The following is a 19453-nucleotide window of genomic DNA, read 5'->3' as shown; positions in this document are numbered from 1 at the left end:
AGAGGAAGGGCTGCCTTTGCACTGTGAAATCTAAATAGAAGGCAGCATTTGTTGTAAAAAATTCTGTTTTCCTCAGATTTTTCCTCAGGATTTTAATTTCTTCAGTCTTCCTATACTGGTGTGCTCACTACTGGTTTTCCTTGCTTTCATCAGCAGAGTATAATGAAGCATCATGTCAAGGAATACACGGCCTTGTCCTATAAAGAAAACTAAAAAACATGGAGAAACATCACAGCACAAATTCTAAATACCACTGGGGAACTACTCTCTGAAAGAACATGAACAGAGTTTGTATTTTCTCTCTTTCAGGTAAACCTTCCAGTATACACAGATCAAGAGCCCGGTTCACTCACTCTTGCTCTCTTCCTAAAACCTGACAGTTTTAGGAAGTTTGAGAAGGAAGTGTTCCCTCCAACCAGTATCTCTTGCCTTGAGCTTCAGTGGGTGTAATGGAGACAGCCTAAAATTAAGTAGGAGTTTATAGAGCTCCTGTGATTTCAACATGAGGGCAGCCCTTACCTCCAGCAAGGTGTCCCCGATTAGCTCCTGCCTCATACTGCTGCTCTGCAGATGCGGCTCTGCCGTGCCCACTGAAGGGATGTTGAACCCCCTCACCGAGACCTTGATCTCTGCCTGGATTTCCAGAGCTTTCCTCTAACTCCTCCCTCCAGCTCATGATGTACCTAACTTGTACTTTTTAGCTACATAAAATAAAGTTGTGCTTTGGAGATTATCAAATGGACACCCCAAAGATCTTGACTAATTCACAAGAGTTCTTTAATCCAAATCATTCCACAGACATTATTTACATAGAAGTAAATCATCTGGTAATGAAATACAAGGAAACAATCAAATGGTGCTTTAAAAGAAAAGGGACTGAAACACAGCATGTGGAAAATGTTGAAACTGTAAAGACTGAACTGTCAATAGTCTCAGGAGGACAAAGACCAGTGTTCAGACAGAATTTGAAGCTCATTAATATCAAAATTGGTATTTTACACATTAAAGGGTATCACAGTTTTGTCAACAAGTACCATCTGAGGCTTGGGAGCCTAAACAGAGACGTGGGTGGGAGAAGCATAAGGAGGGAAAGTTGTTTTTACAGGTGTTTTATGAATTTAACAATTCTGTCCAGTCCCCTTTTCCCAGCTGGAAATGACAAACCACGATAATCATAAAAGCCTATGATTCCATGGAATCCATCCTCGAGGTGGTACCAGGTCACTCGAACACCGTTGTCCTCCAATCTCTTCTTGTAGAGCAAGCCATCGTCCCTCAGCACGTCATACTCGCAGGTCAAGATGAAGGACTCAGGCAGCTGCTGAATAAGAGCATCTTCAGCTAACAGCGGGCACAGGTTGGGCTCACAGAGTCTTTTCACTTTCTCAAAAACTTCAGCCTTGAATTCACGGGGCTTGTGTGGTTTGTAGCCTCTGGCCTTAAATTTTTCGGGGATGTTATCTGGACTCACCCACTTCCTGTATTTCAGCCTCATATCTGGAGGAATATGAGAGCCCTCCAAGACCTCTTGCATATGCAGTGCATCCCCATTTAGGTACTGCAAAGCGAAGAAAGCGGCATGTTTTCGGATTAAGAGAGGGACTCCCTGATTCTGCTGATAGGATGGTAAATTGAAGTCCACTGCCTGCAGACCTGGGTAGATCAAGATCTGAGCACGCAATTTGGGGAGGTCTGAGCCACCTGCAAGGGTCTGGCTAACAGCAGCTGCTAGATTGCCCCCAGCACTGTCCCCGCAGACAATTATACGGGCAGGATCCACCCCATAGTGCTCTATATTCTTCATAAAGTGTATGGTGGCATTAAGACAGTCTTTGTATGCGGCAGGGTATTTGTGTTCGGGGGCTAAACGGTACCTAGTACACAGAAGAGACAACAAAAGTAAGAGAAGGAAATGTCATAACTGTAATTACAAATTTCCTACAGCACTTTGGCTTTCCCTATGTTGTTTGGAGTATTCTTCCTTCAGCAAAAACCCAGTGGCATTATCTGCTAAACAGGTAACTAACTGTCCTGCAAGTGATCACATAGAAATGATAGCCAGTAGGATGAAGTAGCATAGTTGGGATCTTCAGACACAGCACTGATCAGAACTTAAGTGATACAAGATAATTTTACTCTTCTGGCAGAGACTGCATCTGGTTTGTCAATGACATAATTTAATCAGTCCGCATCTCGCCTTTACTTAGGATATTTCCTCTCGAGAACAGTTTTATTTTTCATTGTTTATTTAATTAACTGGGACAGAGTTATATTTTTTGGTATTAATAATATTATTTTTGGCACTATTGGTATTACTATGACTCTGTTATAAAGCTCCTTAAAGTTTACAGGGTGATTACATCTACTTAAACAGCTAACTGAATCACCACCTTCCAAGTTTGTTTATTAGTCAGTTCTCAACACGTTAGAAAACTCTTCTGGAGAGAGCATTCCTTCTTTTTGTGTTGTGCCAGCAGATCTCTGTGTTGGGAGATACATGAACCTTACTTTGGGGTCTGTTTGCACTCTTCCTGCATTAGCAGATTGCGGGGGTTGGAGAAATGAAAATAGTGCCCTTGAAATTCTGTCTGACCATCTGGGATCCTGGGGAAGTGGTTTACTGAGGAGGAGTGTTCCTACAAGACGTGCAACACTGGTGCCGAGAAGTGCAAAGAAGCAAAAAAGACTTCCATAGGGTAGTAGACAGAACTCACCCAACAGACACAACCACCGACTCGCTCTCTCTGGCAATGTACCGGCAGATCTTTTCATGGGAATCTGCAAAAAGTTGCGGGGCGGTTAGCTCGCTGCCCGCTCCGTTTCCAGATGCAGGAGCCAAGGAAGGTGGAAGCCTCCTCTTCCCGCCCGCCCCTCTCCCCCTCAGCGCGGCCGGCGGCCGCTGTTCGCCCGCAGCGCGGAGCTGGCCCAAGATGACGGGAAATCTCCGCCGCATTTCAGACCTTCCCACAGGTCTCGGAGCAGTTATTCCCCCCGCCTCCCGGCGGTAAGAGCGGCCGCGCACAGCGTGGCGGGGGGGAACCGGCCCGGCCCGCCTTACCGATGCTGCAGTACAGCCAGCCGCCGCCGTGGAAGAAGATGGCGCCCGCCCGCAGGCCGGCAGAGGGGGCGCGGGGCCGGTAGACCCTCACCGGCACCCCGGCGAACCGCGCGTCCTGCAGCGAGAGCTGCGGGTCCGGCCCCAGCTTCCTCCCGGACTGCAAGTAGCGGGTGAAGGCGATCTGGGTGCACAGCCCCGCTTTTTCCAAAATCTTCCCCTGTTGGAAGAGAGGGAGAAGAGTCCGGCTGAGCGGGGGGCGGCCTCCCCGGGGGCAGCCAGCGGCCGCCTCGGGGGAGGCGGGTGCCGTGACGAGGACCCGCGCCTGCTCTGCCCCGGCCGCGGCGAGGCCTGAGGGTCGCCCAGGCTTCGTGTTGGCGGGGCTCAGCCTGCTCCAGAGCCGCTCGCCTCTACCCTCGCCTTTAGCGGCCGCTCCGGTTCGGCCCTCACCACAGTGCTGGCACGGGAGAAGATGGAGCCGTGGCAGCCCCCCGTGAGGCCGCGCGCCTGGGCGAGCGGGGTCGCTTTGGCACCGTGCGCCTGAGCAGGTAGGCCCATGCGTCCCACTCACGCTGTCAGGAAAAATGGCTTCGGGGAGAAAAAAAGGAGTTTCCATCCTGGTGTCGCCAAGCCCTACGGTTTTGTATCAGCTTCCCACCGCTTACAGCCTTACAACCCAGATGTCATTCCTCTAAGGTTTCGCATGAGGCTCTGGTTTTACCTGCTTAAGAAGCACCTGGCCCTCCGTTGGCATTACTGGAAAGCCCCCAAACTGGCCTAAAAACACCATCTGTGCTTAGCTGAAATGGAAATCAAAGCAATCTCACTTTTTTATGAATAATTATTGTAAACTTAATTAGGGAAGCTCAGCTGATAAAGCTTGGACTCTTATGGGTTGGCTTCATCCCCATGTAATAGGCAAGACCTGACTGAAGGTCTCTGAGGTCTAACAAAACCTCTGATTGCCCTCTTAAATCAGCCCCCCAAAAAAGGAAAGCCTTCTTTAAGTCTTAATACAGCCAACAGTATTCTGGTATTTACACATATAATCTTACAAAAAATAACACCTAAACCATATTTCTGGCAGAAATCATGGCAGACTAACTCACCACAGCAGATGTTGTAATCATAGAAGCAAGGAGAATTCGAAGTTTTCCGGGATTATTCACTCCAGGAGGGATACTGAGATTGAAGTAGTCAGATTGAATTGTTTCTATAATTGCTAGTATGAATGAAGCAGTAAAAATCACCAGAAGTATCACTAACAGTATATAAAAAAACACCATTTCCCTTAATCAAAGGTGAGGCGTCTTTACGCCTATCTTTGATTTAGCTTTCTCAGATAACAGTAAACCTTAGAGCGGTCCAAGTACAACAGATCTGTCAGGTGCCACACACTTTAAAGACCTTGGAAACATGAAGGCTGCCAGCATGCATCACACTGCAGAAAAGGCTGAGGAGAATGTATTTTATTTCCTGTTTAGCTTCACATTAATTGTGGGACTCATACAGGGCCTAGTATTCTGCATGGTATTCTTGGATTGCGGATGACATGAAAGATTGTTCAGAGAGATAGCAGTTAAGTACTGAATAAAATTCTAGTTTATGACAGGTTGCTATTTACAAGGAGAGGCAACTGATGTGGAGGTTAAATTGTCTCTTGCATCTGATCTTCAGCCACATGTGGCTTCCTGTATTGTGGACATTCCTTAAGTAGTTTGGAATATAGGGTTTTAGCAACGATGTTTAGAAAACTGGAAAAAACTAGGGGAAAAAAAGTTAACGTGTGCGCTACAAAAGCAAATGCATCAATCTTATTTTGCTGTTAGAGTATTTAAGCACAGGAATAAGTTTTTCACCATACTTGCATGTTTGATAAACATAGGAAAACATTTAGAACATTTCCTCCATTGTGTTTTACAGAAAGCTGTTAATAGAGCACCCTTGATGAGGACAGTTGCAGTTCTGACTTCATTTTTTTCAAGTCTAAAATACTAGTTACCTAGCCCTTAGAAATTTTCTGCAAGTTGGTCCCTGGGAATCTTAGACTCAGATGCTACATGGAGCATATAGCACAAGCATTATAGCATTGTAATACCAGTATCTTTCTCCTTTACCAAAACACATTTCGCCTTCTAGGAAGAATGAAACCATAGATCATAACTGAATAAAATGGGTCAGACCAGATGTTGATCTAAAATTTTACTGAATCTTTAGTATTTACTGAGAGAGTAGCGAGTGCTTCATCCAAATAGATCATTAAAACAGGCAGACTGCACATGGAATACTTCAAACGGCACTAAAAGAAACTTTCATAGCATTCTTGAAATATCTTTTTCAGTGGTCACACTGGCATAATTGCTAATTAACAGATTGTCCTATCTAAACTTCTTATGTGGAATTCAGAAGCATAAAAGACCACAGAAGATTGTCAGTTCTTACAGAAGGAAGGAAAATTGTTTCTATAAGCTTTTTAGGAAGTTAACAACACTGTCCAAACCCCTTTTCCCAGCTGGAAATGAGAAACCACAATAATCATACAGGCTTATGATTCCATGGAATCCATCCTCGAGGTGGTACCAGGTCACTTGAACACCGTTGTCCTCCAATCTCTTCTTGTAGAGCAAGCCGTCGTCCCTCAGCACGTCATACTCGCAGGTCAAGATGAAGGACTCGGGCAGCTGCTGAACAATAGCGTCTTCAACTAAGAGCGGGCACAGGTTGGGCTCACAGAGTCTTTTCACTTCCTCAAAAACTTCATTTGTACAGTCAAGTAGCACATGTGGTTTGTAGCCTCTGGCCTTAAATTTTTCGGGGATGTTATCTGGACTCACCCACTTCCTATAATTTAATTTAATATCTATAGGAATATGAGAGCCCTCCAAGACCTCTTCCAGGTTTGTTGCATTCCCATTTAGGTACTGTAACACGTAGAAAGCAGCACGTTCTCGGAATAAGAGAGGGACTCTGTGATTCTGCTGATAGGATGGTAAATTGAAGTCCACTGCCTGCAGACCTGGGTAGATCAAGATCTGAGCACGCAGTTTGGGGAGGTCTGAGCCACCTGCAAGGGTCTGGCTAACAGCAGCTGCTAGATTGCCCCCAGCACTGTCCCCGCAGACAATTATACGGGCAGGATCCACCCCATAATGCTCTATATTCTTCATAAAGTGTATGGTGGCATTAAGACAGTCTTCGTATGCGGCAGGGTATTTGTGTTCGGGGGCTAAACGGTACCTAGTACAGAGAAGAGACAACAAAAGGAAGAGAAGGAAATACTAATGAAATGTATTGCTGAAAATGCTGTTTCCTGCAACCAGCAATACTCTGATTACCTCATAATTTTCCCTTTCTCCATAGGTTGATCATAAATAAACTGAGGCTAGTTGGACCGGGTGGTGCAGATCTGTTTAGGACATTTCTCAGGTCTTTAACAACACAGGAGTACTCAGCTGCCAGCTGTGTCTAGGTTTTATTGACAGTCATTTAGTTGTTTTATGCTTTAGCTTTCCATGGGTTGGATGCAAATTACAATACTTCTGGTTTATGTCTTTGTTACAGTGCAACTATATCCTCATAATCCAAATCGTTATGTCAGTATAGTGATGATATTAGCTTGTCATTCGAATACGTAGTGCTTCTGTAAGCATCAAGCAGAGTTTCCTTGAATAAAGATTAAGTAAAATATAGGGCTTACTATCTATTATCAGTTTTGAGTTTGGAATTTGAAAACATTGATTCAAAACTTCATTTCCCAGCTATATATCCCAAGGCATTATTTCTGATGTTGTCAGACAGTGAAGACTTAGCCTGAGTCAGTCTTCAGTGACTCCAAACAAGAGCAGGGTGAATTTGTACATCATATGCTTGACAAGTCCCACAGAAACATTTATTTGAGAATGGTTGTTGCTGTGATCAGGGGGGGCTATAAAGTGGTATTTAGCATGAGGAAAGACTCACCCGACAGATACAACTACTGATTCACTTTCTCTGGCAATAAAGCGGCATAGCTTTTCATGCGTCTCTGAAAGAAACATATTTGGAGGGGTTTGTGTTTGCTTTGTTTTTTTGCATAAGTCAAAGAATTGCAAGAAGAACATGCTCTCTGCTTTTCTCTGCCCCTTCCTACATAGCTTCTCGGATCTTTTGTACCCCCTCATATTCTTATTTCAGTATTTTCTTACTGTATTTTTTTCCCCTCGTATCTCATTTTCTTTAAGAAAAATCACATAATGTGCAGCAGATGCTTGCTTCTGACAGCAAGACTTAAGAGAGTGCATCTGTTTATACTCAAACCTCATGATTGCTACAGATCAAGCAACAACCAACTTTACCATTTATGAAATAGATACTTCTTTAATTATAATTTTTTTCCTGTTAGATATCTTACCCAGACTTCCAAATACCCATCCTCCTCCATGGAAAAACATAACTCCTCTCCTTTGGCTGGCAGATGGGGCCTTAGGCTGATAAATCCTTACAGGCACTTTCTCAAACCACAGATCCTTGATGAAGAGCTTCGGGTCCACTCCTGGAGTCTTTCTACCTTGAATGTACCGGACAAAGCCAACCTGACTGCAGATGCCAATATTTTCCAAAATCTTTCCCTGCTCAAAGGCAAAGTGAATAGGGAGTTCACTCAAGAGATTCTGTATTTTCCAAAGTAAAGGAACTGTATGGGCAGTTATACCCATGTTGTCTAAGTTGTATATTTTAGGGCAATCATAAAATATTTGAGTAGTGGTACAGGTGCAGTACAACTGAACAAATAACAGTAGCATCATGAGAGGTCACATGAACAGCAGTGTTCACCAAAGAACATCATCCCAAAACAATGCAGCATTAACAAAGACTGTTTGAAATGCATCCCTTTGCTTTCTCAGCGGGTCCTTTACCTAACATTGAAAACGAGCTTGGTTTTCACTGGTTATTTTGTCCTTGCCCTGAGAAGATGTGAAAACAGCGAAAGATGATAGTTCTGGTGCTGATTTTCATGATATGGACACTTGCCCAAAGCAGAGTTGACTAAGTTGAGAATATATTTGATAATTGCTTTTTGATTCATCTCAGAAATCTTCACTGACCTTCCGTCATCTCAACATCTATCATTACCTGGAAATAGTCCTGATAGTGAGATCCTTTGTCAGCAGAGATCACCAGACGTCGAGTGCTGGTAAGAGCTTCAGCTCTTGTGGGCTGGTTAGCCTCCCACTCTTTTCCAGGCCAGTTCACCTGAAGAATTTGGCCTCACCAGAACCCGTCATTCCCACCAGACAAGCCTGCCTAGTTGCTTCAGGAGTTATAAATATGTGTTCAAGGGAGATGGAATTCCTGCAGCTCCTCTTGAGCATCGTTACCTAATTTTGTCAGTTGTGTGACAAAAACTGCCCCTTGCAAAACCAGTTCTGAAATACTCAGTTTCCAATGTTATCTTCAAAATAAATACATAACTCCTCATCCCTGAGTCCAAGAAAAGCCTGAAAGCTTGACCCAAAGACATCTGATATATTTTGCACCTAGACAGAAATATAAGTGATCCACCATGTATAAGAGTTCTTAATCAAATTATTGCTAGATTAGCACAACCCATTGTAGAAGCAATCCGACTTTCAAATGCTTTTGTTAGGCAGTGTTTACATAATGCCTAATGTAAGAGCTAGGCAGGACTGTGATAATGCAGCGTAGTGTAAAAAAATCTGGTAAAGGTTTCTTGAGCAAAACTGAGCTTCTAAGTACAATATGCAGCATAATAGCAATGCCCTCTCTCCTCTCTGAAAATTATTCCCAAGCAGGGTTCTAGCATTGTATTAAGTTTAAAATACAGGTTCACTGTTCTTCCCCCAGACATCACACCAGGTTTACTTACCACCACAGCTCTGCTTATTAAAATTATGTGAATGATTCGGAGCTTTACAGGCTGATTCACTCCAGGAGGAATTTCTGAGTTGGAGAAATCAAAATTAATTGCCCCCATGACCAACAATATAAATCCAGCAACAAAAACTGCTAAGAATAACACCAGCAGTGTGTATACAACTGCCATTTTGCTGAGCAGCAAAGTGATCTGAAATGTCTTTGATTTGACTTTCCCAGATATCTTTGGCTTGTTACTTCCTGATTCTTTGTTCGTCATAAGGTCGTTCCAGTAAAATCCTTTCTTCTCCCTTTTACAAATACATTAGTAGGTCTCTTTTCCTCTCCCACATTCCTTCCGCCCGCGCCCTTTATTTCACAAAAGATAAGTTGGTCAAAGTCCAAATTCATTAAAAGATCCTTGCCAGCATCATTTCAGAATTTTTGCAGAAAACCAGTCCTTAGCTGGGAGAAGAGTGTTATGAATAAACTGCATTAATGTTAAATTAATTAGAGGTGGGAAATGGACACAGGGCATTTGTGTGCTTTGGGTTTGTGATGCTATAAAACACTATTCTGAAGAACAGTTTCTCAAGGGTTATGCAGAGAAATAAGCCTGCATATGATTATCAGTCCAAGTCGCTAAATGGATTGTCACCAGTATGTTTTTGGAAAGGTGCATCTATAAAATTACATCATTACCTCAATCTCAGTTTTTTTAGTATTTGCGTTTTCTTCTAAAAGAAGAACATGCTTAAAAAACAACACCGGAGGCTGAGTTTAGATTCATGATTGGGTTACCTGGTACCAGGTAAACTTCAGTAACTCTTAGTGTGCAACAGGTACAGCATAAAATGACTTAAGGTAATCAACAATTAAAGAGTTTCAAATCAAACTGCTTTATGCTGTTCTTGCTGTAGAATGGGATTGTGGTAACGTAGAGATGCTGTAGTGTAAATGGTGCTTGAGGTATTAATTGTGAATCTGAGTCTGCGACTCTTCAGAGAACTAGGATGTTGGAACATTGTTGAAATTGCAAATTCCCAGGGAAATGAAACAGGTAAAAATCTAACTTCATTAAGCAGACATGTTGCAATTTTATTTTGTTTTTCATTTAAATTGTTAAGTGGTGGGGGGAAGTACTATGTCATTTTAGTTAAAAATCTTTATAAAAAATGAAATTTGTTAATTTTTTCCAGTGAAAAGCTGAGTGTTTTTAATAGGGCAGATGGCCATCATAAAATATTCTGAAGTAGAAGGAAATATTTTGTTTAAAACCAACAAAAGCCCAGATTAAAAAAAAAAAAATAGCCCAACCAATAGTGTTTCTGGACTTTCAGTTTTTATTATGTTTCCACAGTTATGTGATCATATGCAGTAGTCTTAGATAGTCCAGTTGTCTGATAAATTAATTACTGTGTGCAGCACAGGTTTGACTAGGTAGAGTTAGCAAGGCTGTAGTCTCTGTCAGTGTTGCATTGTCCCTTCACCATGAGGTGTTCATTTAGGTTTATCAGTGATTTTATGTTTAGCAAATGTAACTTGCTCTTGTAACAGAAATATTTTAAATGCTAGTTTTGCTTTTTGTTGAAAACATCACAAAATTGCCACGGCATTACAGTAATGAGATAATATAATGTTGTTCTTCTCTACCTTCTTACATCTATGATCTTTTTCAACAAATGAACAATGAACTTCAACAAACATAGCCTTACAGGTAGCATAGCAGGTAGTCTTGAGCATAAGATAATCTTGAAAGAAAAAGAGTACAAAAAGGAAAAGAAGTATTTCTCACCTCTGCACTTCCTTAACATGTACACGCTCATTACAGTTTGGGGATTCCAGTTTGGGAATCAAGTTCCAAAACAAAACATCATTTCTCAGATTCCAAACAAAATCAAACCCATACTAGTTCTAGTTTAGAGCTTCTGTTGCAGACAGAAGCCTTTCTTTTGACTACAATTTTCCAAGAAAAGCATAGCCTTTGTGCAAACTAACTAGAAATGTAGATCTGCAATTTCAGTGTCTGACATAAGACTTCACAGAACCTGACTCATTGGGCTCTCCATCTGATACCCTAAACATCTCCTGCCTCTCTAAGGGCCAAAGTAGATGGTGGTTGTTGTCTTCAGCATTTCTGAGCTGTTGAAGAATCTTCAGGAAAAATTGTTCTTGCTGCTTGCCTTGAATGTGTGCTAATCATGCAAAGGTACTAGGATTGCTAAGGTTGAAGTGAAAGAGTATGTGCCAGGTGTCTCGCTTCTGCATCTTGATCATACAGGTGTGTTTTTCTAATGTTTTCTAGAATGGTGGTGCTTTAAATAATCTTAACATTTGTTTGAGAGTCACTGCAGGAGAAATTAGAAAGTATAAAATGCAGTCAACATGCAAAACATAAATCAAAAGTATTTATATTCTTTGCCAAGTATAAATTCGCCAAGGATAATGTAAGACTTGCATCTTTGTTCTGAAAAAATGCTTTCATAAGCTGTTTATATAATTCACAGTACTATCCATTATCTTTTTTCCAGATAAAAAGGAAAAAATCCCATAGCCAAAAAAGGCTAAAATTCCATGGAAACCACTCTCAGAATGATACCATGTTACTTGAACGCCATTGTCCTCTAATCGCTTCTTGTATAACAGTCCATCATCCCTAAGCACATCAAACTCACAGGTCACAATGTAGGACTCGGGGAGCTGGCAAATAATGGAATCTTCAGCTAAAAGTGGGGAAAATGTTATTGCTAAAATTTCTTTAATTGCTTCATGGACTTCAGGTTTATATGAAGTGGATTTCTGTGGTACGTAGCCTCTGATCTTAAATTCATCAGGAATAATGTCAGCACTTATCCATTTTTTATACTTCTCTTTCATACTCTCAGGAACGTGGCAATTTTGTACGACATCTTCCAAAACTGATGGCTCTTTATTAAGGTAACGAAAACAGAAGTAGATGACTAGCTTCCGAAACAACATGGGGACTGAAGCATTCTGCTGATAGGAAGGCAAATGAAAATCGAGCCCCTGTAGTCCTGGATAAAGTAAGATCTGAGCACGTACTTTCGGGAGATCTCTTTTATTCAGCAGTATTTGGCAAATAACCGTAGCAAAATTAGCTCCACAACTGTCACCACCAATGATGATGAGAGCAGGATTCACATGATACTCTTCTAAATTCCTCATAAAGTATAAGGTAGCATTGAGACAATCAAAATATTGCCCTGGGTATGGGTGTTCAGGAGCCAAACGATAACTGAAATATTGAAGATATTGTGGTTATTGTCAAAGTAATTATAAAAATTTAATTTCTGTTGCTCATGATTGACTGATATGGCAGTTATGGAGGCCTTTTTCTCTAAATTTTGAAGATTATATTTGCTTTTAACTAGTGTAGATTGGAAAGACAAATTAATGGTGTTACAGCTATTTTAGAATACTTTGCCTATAAGCGCATTTCTAAATTAAGTGAAAGGCTAAAGTGAAAATTAGGGAGCACAATCTAAAATAGTAAATATTTCCAGCATGTTTTTCAGAAATGTTTCAACTGTGAACTGTATTACCATAAGTAATTCTATGTAAACAAACTTACCCAACAGACACGACCACCGAGTCGCATTTTTTGGCAATATAGCGGCATATTCTTTCAAAGGTCCCTAAAGAGAAAGTTTATCAGAACTGAAGCATTAAAAATCAAATATCCTTTTGAAATGAAAACATAGATCCTTAAACATATGCTCTGTGGAAGGCACTGCAACATGAGACGGATGAGTAACTTCTGCTATGCAATGCGGTCTTTACACGTTAACCTATTTCCTGGTTTTTGGTCAGTGGCTGTTAGGGCATAGTGTAAGCATGGTGATACTAGGAAAAAATAGAAGTCTGTCTAGGCTGGTATCACATCTCAGCTGGTGGTCAACAAAAGGTGTCTAAGGAGAAGCATAAGATGAGGACAAACATATAGTAAGAAGCAGCACACAAGAAGTTGAGGCTCGAGCCACTGCTTGTAGACAGAAACTGTGTCTTTATATTTAATGCCCTTGATTAATGTTTCTTCCCTGAATTATTCGAACCTCTTCTTGAGCCCATGATTTTAACATTAACAGCTTTGTGCAGTGAAGAATTCCATAGCTTGCTTACAAAGGTGCAAAGAACCATTTCTATTTGCTTGTTCTGTGCCTGGCATTCACTGCTTCCATTTAGCGACATTTACTCTTGTGCTGTAAGAAATGGTGGATAATCATTCCCTTTAACTTCTCTTGCTTCTCATGATTTTCTAGACGTTTAGTGTATCTCTCTTTATCTGTCTTTTCCAGCCTGAAGAGTCACTGTCTAATTGCTTATTCTCTGTACAGAAGCCCTTTTCTCACCCATGCCGCCTCTCTCTGAGTCTTCCCGGTACTGCTATATCCTCTCTGAGGTATGGGAGCTAGAACTGTAAGCTGTATAGTACATTTAGATGCACCATGGATTTGTTACAGTCGCATAAAATAGTTTCCTATTTTGTCCTAATAATAATTTATAGCGTTTTATTTACTTTTTGACTGCTACTGTGCACAAAATCAACATTTTCAGGCAATTTTCTACGATAATCCCAAGATCTTCTTCCTACAAGGATATAGTCTGCTTAGAGTCCATTTTTATAAAGTTAGGAAGCTCTCTTCATCTGTTTGACTTCTCTACATGTCATTTCACCTGTCATTTTATTGTCTAATCCTTTGCTATCATAAAGACATTCTGCAGTTTTTCAGCCATCCATTTACTACCTTGAAGGTTTAGTATCGTAGCAGCTTTCACCACTTTTTCTGTTTTTTAATACATTGATTAGCACTGGGTCCCAGCACAGATCTCCTTATAGGAATCTCACAGGAACCTCCCACCACCCATTTTTTTTCTGTCTTTTAATCAGTTTTTATCCAAATGAAAGACCTTCCTTCTTGTGTCATGGATGCATAGCCTCTTTCGGAGACTCTTTTGGAAATCAAAGTAGGTTTTATCAAACTCAGTCTCTTTATACATATATTTGCTGACTAATTTTAAAAGCTTACCTTTTTAAAAGCATGTCTTCCATTCGTATGGATTTTTAGGAGTAAGTCATATTTATTTGTCCACTGATTCTGTTCATTGTAGCTTCCACTAACTTGCTATTTGCAGACTTCGGACTTACTAGTATGTAGATTCCCCAAGTTCTTTTAAAAACTTGTCATTCTGTTATTTGCTTTCCTGTTACCAAGTACCAACGGGAATTCAAATGAAGGGTTGTGTACTACAGTCACTGTATAGGTATGGGTATTATATTAAGCCATGGCATGTGATACAGCTTCCTCAGTGTGCTGATGGTGCAACAGTGATTGTGTTGTGAACAACAGCTACAACTATGCAACTTTGTGGTGTGGTTTTTAAATTCCAGCGAAAGGAATTCACCTTTCACTTAGATCGTAGAGGCTCATCTCTTGAGTCCTCACTGCCACCCAAACTAGCTCTAGAACTAGAAGCATCACAGCTGGTGTCAGCCTAACACTCCACCCAGACTAACGTGCTCTGCAGTAAAACAAGGGCAGATTATTTCTGCCACAGTGCTGCATAGAACCTAAATTACTAGAATTACGTTATTGTTTCTGCATGATGCAAAACGAAGCTAAATGGCTCTCAAACTCATTTGCAGATAACTGAAGGCTGCCTAACATAGTGCTAGTGGAGACTTACCCTTTGAAACAGTAAAGGATTCAAACCCCTCAAACTTCCCCGTCTGACCCCTGGAATGAAATCTTGATTTCCATGTTAGTTGCCTTGGCTTCCAGACAAAGCACAGAGAGACTTGGTTGCTCAGAAAGAGACCCAGAGCAGTTAGGAGTTTGAGCCAGCAGCTACTGAGACAATCAAAGGATTGTCTCCCTTTCTGAAAAGGAAATAAAGTATTCTGTGCAATGTTACCACAAGAATCAAAGTCCCCCAAATTCGTTCTAATTTTAATGTTCAGTTACTATTTATATTTTCTTTCATTCTGATTGTTTGCATGAATGGGAATATATTAACAGACTTTTTTTTATGTATTGTTTAAATTCTTTCTTCGACCATGTTACATCTTTTATGCATGGAGTGCAGGTTGAGAAACACTGACTTTTGTAGTGTTTCTACACAAAAGTTGAGTGCTGATCACAGAAGTATCTCTTAAATTCTGTTTTTTGAGGCCCTATCCAAGCTTACAGAAAACACTTCAGTTGAGATCCAAAACAAAAAATCTCTCCTTGAGAAGTAACCAAAGAATTTTTCCGAAGAATGACACCAGAATGTATTCTTTTTAGCAACAGCATTGACATTTTCTTGATACTGTAATTATTCCAGAAAGTAGATCTAGGCTGAGCTTCATACCAGCCTAAAAGGATTTTAAATTACATTTCCAGAAAAGATGGAGTGCAGAGGAGAAGGAAGGAGGAGATATGGATTCCAACCCTTACTCCAGGACTGTTGCTATATCTTATTTTTAGCTAGTCATTAGTTAAGATACAAGAACATCCTGTGAGCTGCGCTTCCCTCACAGTGACCTAATCACATGTGTTTTGTTTTAATGGTCTCCCTTTCTCTGCCCCAGCAAACTGAATCTTTTTCAGAACAGCTTCAAGAGGTGGAGCAAAGTCCCTCTGCTGTTAGCTGACAGCTGATCGAGGGGTTTCTGGATCACACTTCCAGATTTAGAAGCTTCAGATCTGCTAAGAGCTGCTTTCATCAACTTCACCTGTAGCCCAAAGGAAGTAGAAATGTGATCTACTCTGAGCTGTGCACTAGACTATTAATTCCACAAGGTGCTTTGCAGTTAGTATTGAGGTTTCAAAGCCTATTGTCATGAGGAAGGACAGGTGAGATATTGGCTGATACACATCTGAAGGTAGAAGTGTAAAGGTTTCGATTTCATTTTAAAAATAAAACTTGCTGATTTCTTACTAATGCTCCCAAATGTGCCAGCGCCTCCATGAAAATATAGTATTCCTCTTCTTTTGCCAGTAGGTGGCCATTTAGGCTGATAAATCCTCAGTGGTACCTCATCTACTTTGAGATCTTTGATAAGAAGTTTTGAATCTCTCCATGGTGGTATTCCATCTAGCAAAATGCGCAGTAAGCTTAGATCACTGCAGATCCCTAGCTTCTCCAAAATCTTTCCCTGTTGAAAAGAAAGAATTCAGAAGAAGAGGAGTAATGTAGGCTTGCTTCTGAATAGATAGCATTATTATACATACATGAAGTTCAATAGGTACAGTAGACATGTTTGTTTAATTTTCATGTGAAACAGTTTTCCAATGTAAAGTGGCTGCAGTTTAACAGATGCACTGAAAAATCTAAATAAGCTTTTAAGATTAGACATATCAGTTTTGTGAGTTAATTTCAGATTATTTGGTTCATATAACAATGCTTACAGGCTTCAGGAGGATCAGTTGCTGCTTCTTTTTTTTTTTTTTTTTTTTTTCTTAAACCATTATCTTACAACTCCCAAATATCCTACCAGAATAAAAGTGAAATCCCCAGATTTCAAGAAAGTTGACTTACCGAGATCATGGTTGTAATCAACAATGAATGGAAAACCCGAAGCTTTAGAGGTTGGTCAATTCCAGGTGGCAGTTTTGAATTGAAAAAATCATAAAATAACCCTCCCAAAACCAGTGCTGGTATTACAACAGGAGAGATGAAAACCATTCCTATTATTGCTAAAGTAGTATAGACAGATGCCATTTCACTTCAACAGAAGTGAACGCTGAAAAAGCCTATGCTGTCTTAAGCCTTGTTTTCAAGTCTTTCTGAGGTGTCTTCACAGGAGACACTGTGAAGCACACTGTTCATAAGCAGAAATAAAATGTTTATTAATGTTGCAATACCTTCATTTTCTCCACCCTTCTTTTGCTAATGATATTATTGGCAACACTTCCTTATACTAAATAAAGGAGAGGGGGAAGTTTTTACCCTTTACAAAAGGTACAATATGAAGTATATGGAATTGATTTATGTCATGAGATCTTCACTAACAATGAGAAATGGTAATTCAGAGGGGCCCTTATTTGAAGATTGTCTCTGTCTGGTTTGCTGTGGATCCATTAAGGATGGATATTCCCATTGTAGTGTTAAATTTTAGTGACGTGGGGCTACTTGCACTTGTCATCAAGGTGTATACTTCTCTGAGAAGAAAAATATTCAAATCCACATTTTCTTTGATAGACTTTGTTTCACAGTAGAATGCACAGACACATTCATGCTTTAATTTTGGTTTAAGTAAGAGTACATTTGCTCGGATTATAACCTGTGATACGCTCCAGCAGAAAGCTTTGCTCTGTTTATGTGATGTATGTCTACATTACATTAGCTGTGCAAGATGTTTTATGTACAGATACTGTTCTTCACACTGGAGTAGCAGTTCAAGTAAAAACAGTGCTAGGCAGCGCAGGTTTTAATGTACGTTAAGGTCTCTCCAGATACATGGAGGTGTGTTTGTAGATTTAAGCCACAATTGTTTCTGGTAAAAGCTTTTCACTAATTAAATTCCCAGAATTTTATATTAATTGTAATTCTTGTTTGTAGGTCAACGTAGAGGCATTACGAATACATGTATATTAGTGAGGGATGATTACAGTTGGCGGCAGTTGTTTGATGAAGTAATTTTTCTGGCTTGTATTCTTCCTACCAGAATTTCGTTTTCCACACAATTTTGAAGTTATAGCTCCCAAACTTTTTTCCTGTCCTGTCCTTTAAAGTGAAATTCCAGTCTGAAAACTGAATTAGTCCCTAGCTTCAATACCACAGTATTTAAAACAAAGCAATCATGACAGCTGATTTGCGCAATTTTAGCTTGTGGAGATAAGAACGTGTGGGATAAAGCAACACAAATTTGCACCAGGGTTTGTGAAATGGGCACATCATCAGCTGTTCACAATAAGGGCTTTTACTTTGCTGAGGTTGGCTGATTTGGGGCCACCTCTCCCTTACATGGAGCACGAATGTATAGTTAGTAACAAATGTCAGGTTGTGGAGTGGTGAAGCCAAACCCAGATATCCGTGGTCAATGCTCATTCTGACCTAAGCTCATCAACGTTTATCCATAGAGCTTTTTCTGCAGCACAACAGGGTCATCCTATGGATGTTTTTGTAAATAGTTTCGATGTAGTGTGGTATTATAGCACAGCCTGTGGTTTTTTATTATTAGTTTTGCTGTATATTCCTGACAAAACAGCAGAGAACATGGTTCTTACTAAATGCTTATTTCTGATGTCTGTGCCATCAGTCAATATACCCTGAAATAAATTACCACATGGAGATCAGCTTTGAATATTGTATTTCAGCATTCTTGACAATTTCTTATGTTTGAATCCTCAGAGAAGGAAAATGCCATGCTTTCAGAAGAACCTGTAGTCAAGAATAGTAAACTCATAAAGGCACTTATTACTGCAGTGGCAGTAAATGAAACTTTTAAGAGCAACCAAAAAAAAATTAATTAAATACCTGATATTTGGAATAGCTCAGGTTATGAAAGCTTCATACTGAAGAGGACATGTATGTCTGCTGTAGCTCTATAAGCTGTTTCTGACACCATATTGGCAGGAGTCTTTTCTTCATGGTATATAGTGTGTCAATAATTAAACACCTTTAACCCAAACTAAAGCATCTTACAGATGCCATCTGTGTTTTGAAACTTCAGTGGATGTTATAGAGTGGAAGGAATATTTCTTGACTGTCTTTTTTATTTAAAAATACATTTTAAAAAGGACAATTTAGATTCTCTGTTTGCTTTTTGGTGTTATACCCTGGCAGTTGTCTTCAGTAAAAACTTGCTGTACAGTTGTGAGTCTTAATAAAAAATCTTTCGGTTATGCATTATAGCCCTTCTGTTGTGAAAGAAAGGTTGGCTAAGTAATGTTTCAGAATAGTATATTAATATTTTACTCTTAATATCTTAATATTTTACTCTTAAAGCATAGTCTGAGCATGCTCTGTTAGAGCATATTCTAACTGTATGCTATGTCAGCACCTCAGTCCTTCCTCCCTGTCCTGTTACCACAGTCTCCATGTTTTTCCAGAATCGAGCAAATCTCATGGTCTTAGAGCTCCTTGGTCCTTCTGGGGATGCTCATATTCACAACTGTTTCATGACATTTGGTGCCTTATATTCCAAAATGTTCACGTGACTCAAATCATCCTGTTGCTGCATGTCGCTTCTCATGATGCTTGTTCAGAGAGGCTTCAAATATTGGTCAGTCATTCCTGTACCTGCAGAGGTATGGGTGGAAATATCTAGGATCGCTGTCAGTCTCTCACGTTTGTAACAGTGGGGGTTTTGGTGCAGTTTTCCTCCTAATAGTTTTTGAGGTGTTAAATTGTCCAAAAAATGTTATATTCCCTTTCAGTCCACTCCATGAAATGAGTACCTTAGATCTTTGCAAACCAAAATGCTTTTTCTCTTTCTGGCAGTACATAGATATCCAGCTTGGATAAAAAGCTACTACTAGTAGCTCCTTAAGTTGTAGGTGTTTGCTGATGTGTTTTGTAACATCCATTCTTTCAGTA

The 19453-nt window shown here is 40.2% G+C and overlaps 5 protein-coding genes across 7 annotated transcripts in view; 2 read left to right on the top strand and 3 right to left on the bottom strand.

Moving 5' to 3' along the window:
- The window catches only part of LRRC38 (leucine rich repeat containing 38), an 87368-nt gene that overhangs the window by 47953 nt on the left and 19962 nt on the right, over positions 1–19453 (top strand). The window contains exon 4 of one of the 3 annotated variants that reach the window (XR_012635012.1): positions 310–633. The exons of the other annotated variants lie outside the window; for them this stretch is intronic. The gene's annotated coding sequence lies outside the window, so the exon portion shown is untranslated. Of the gene's footprint in view, positions 1–309; positions 634–19453 lie in introns of those variants that run through there. 3 annotated transcript variants of the gene reach the window in all.
- Positions 831–4341, bottom strand: LOC141969266 (arylacetamide deacetylase-like 4). The gene is made up of 4 exons (XM_074924863.1): positions 4165–4341; positions 3059–3275; positions 2715–2778; positions 831–1874 (listed from the first exon to the last, which is right to left on the bottom strand). The coding sequence occupies exons 1-4, from the start codon at positions 4339–4341 to the stop codon at positions 1100–1102; spliced, it is 1233 nt and encodes a 410-aa protein (XP_074780964.1). The 3' UTR covers positions 831–1099.
- The window catches only part of DHRS3 (dehydrogenase/reductase 3), an 80734-nt gene continuing 64781 nt past the window's right edge, over positions 3501–19453 (top strand). Inside the window, exon 1 of the mRNA XM_074924866.1 lies at positions 3501–3603. The gene's annotated coding sequence lies outside the window, so the exon portion shown is untranslated. The remainder of the gene's footprint in view (positions 3604–19453) is intronic.
- LOC141969264 (arylacetamide deacetylase-like 4) lies at positions 4760–9098 on the bottom strand. The gene is made up of 4 exons (XM_074924860.1): positions 8922–9098; positions 7446–7662; positions 7016–7079; positions 4760–6292 (listed from the first exon to the last, which is right to left on the bottom strand). The coding sequence occupies exons 1-4, from the start codon at positions 9096–9098 to the stop codon at positions 5518–5520; spliced, it is 1233 nt and encodes a 410-aa protein (XP_074780961.1). The 3' UTR covers positions 4760–5517.
- LOC141969267 (arylacetamide deacetylase-like 4) lies at positions 10173–16633 on the bottom strand. The gene is made up of 4 exons (XM_074924864.1): positions 16451–16633; positions 15851–16067; positions 12501–12564; positions 10173–12164 (listed from the first exon to the last, which is right to left on the bottom strand). The coding sequence occupies exons 1-4, from the start codon at positions 16631–16633 to the stop codon at positions 11390–11392; spliced, it is 1239 nt and encodes a 412-aa protein (XP_074780965.1). The 3' UTR covers positions 10173–11389.

Source organism: Athene noctua, chromosome 22 (genome assembly GCF_965140245.1).
Source record: "Athene noctua chromosome 22, bAthNoc1.hap1.1, whole genome shotgun sequence".
Lineage (NCBI taxonomy): Eukaryota > Metazoa > Chordata > Aves > Strigiformes > Strigidae > Athene > Athene noctua.
This window is presented reverse-complemented; position numbering and strand designations above follow the sequence as displayed.

Coding starts and splice junctions, on each gene's coding strand:
- LOC141969264 (XM_074924860.1), bottom strand. CDS start 9,098: ATGGCAGTTGTATACACACTGCTGGTGTTATTCTTAGCAGTTTTTGTT. Junction 7,663..8,921: donor TAATAAGCAGAGCTGTGGTG/GTAAGTAAACCT, acceptor GCCTTTGAGCAG/GGAAAGATTTTGGAAAATAT. Junction 6,293..7,015: donor TCAGTAGTTGTATCTGTCGG/GTGAGTCTTTCC, acceptor TCTCTGTACTAG/GTACCGTTTAGCCCCCGAAC.
- LOC141969267 (XM_074924864.1), bottom strand. CDS start 16,633: ATGGCATCTGTCTATACTACTTTAGCAATAATAGGAATGGTTTTCATC. Junction 16,068..16,450: donor TGATTACAACCATGATCTCG/GTAAGTCAACTT, acceptor TCTTTTCAACAG/GGAAAGATTTTGGAGAAGCT. Junction 12,165..12,500: donor TCGGTGGTCGTGTCTGTTGG/GTAAGTTTGTTT, acceptor TCAATATTTCAG/TTATCGTTTGGCTCCTGAAC.
- LOC141969266 (XM_074924863.1), bottom strand. CDS start 4,341: ATGGTGTTTTTTTATATACTGTTAGTGATACTTCTGGTGATTTTTACT. Junction 3,276..4,164: donor TGATTACAACATCTGCTGTG/GTGAGTTAGTCT, acceptor CTCTTCCAACAG/GGGAAGATTTTGGAAAAAGC. Junction 2,779..3,058: donor CTGGCTGTACTGCAGCATCG/GTAAGGCGGGCC, acceptor AACTTTTTGCAG/ATTCCCATGAAAAGATCTGC.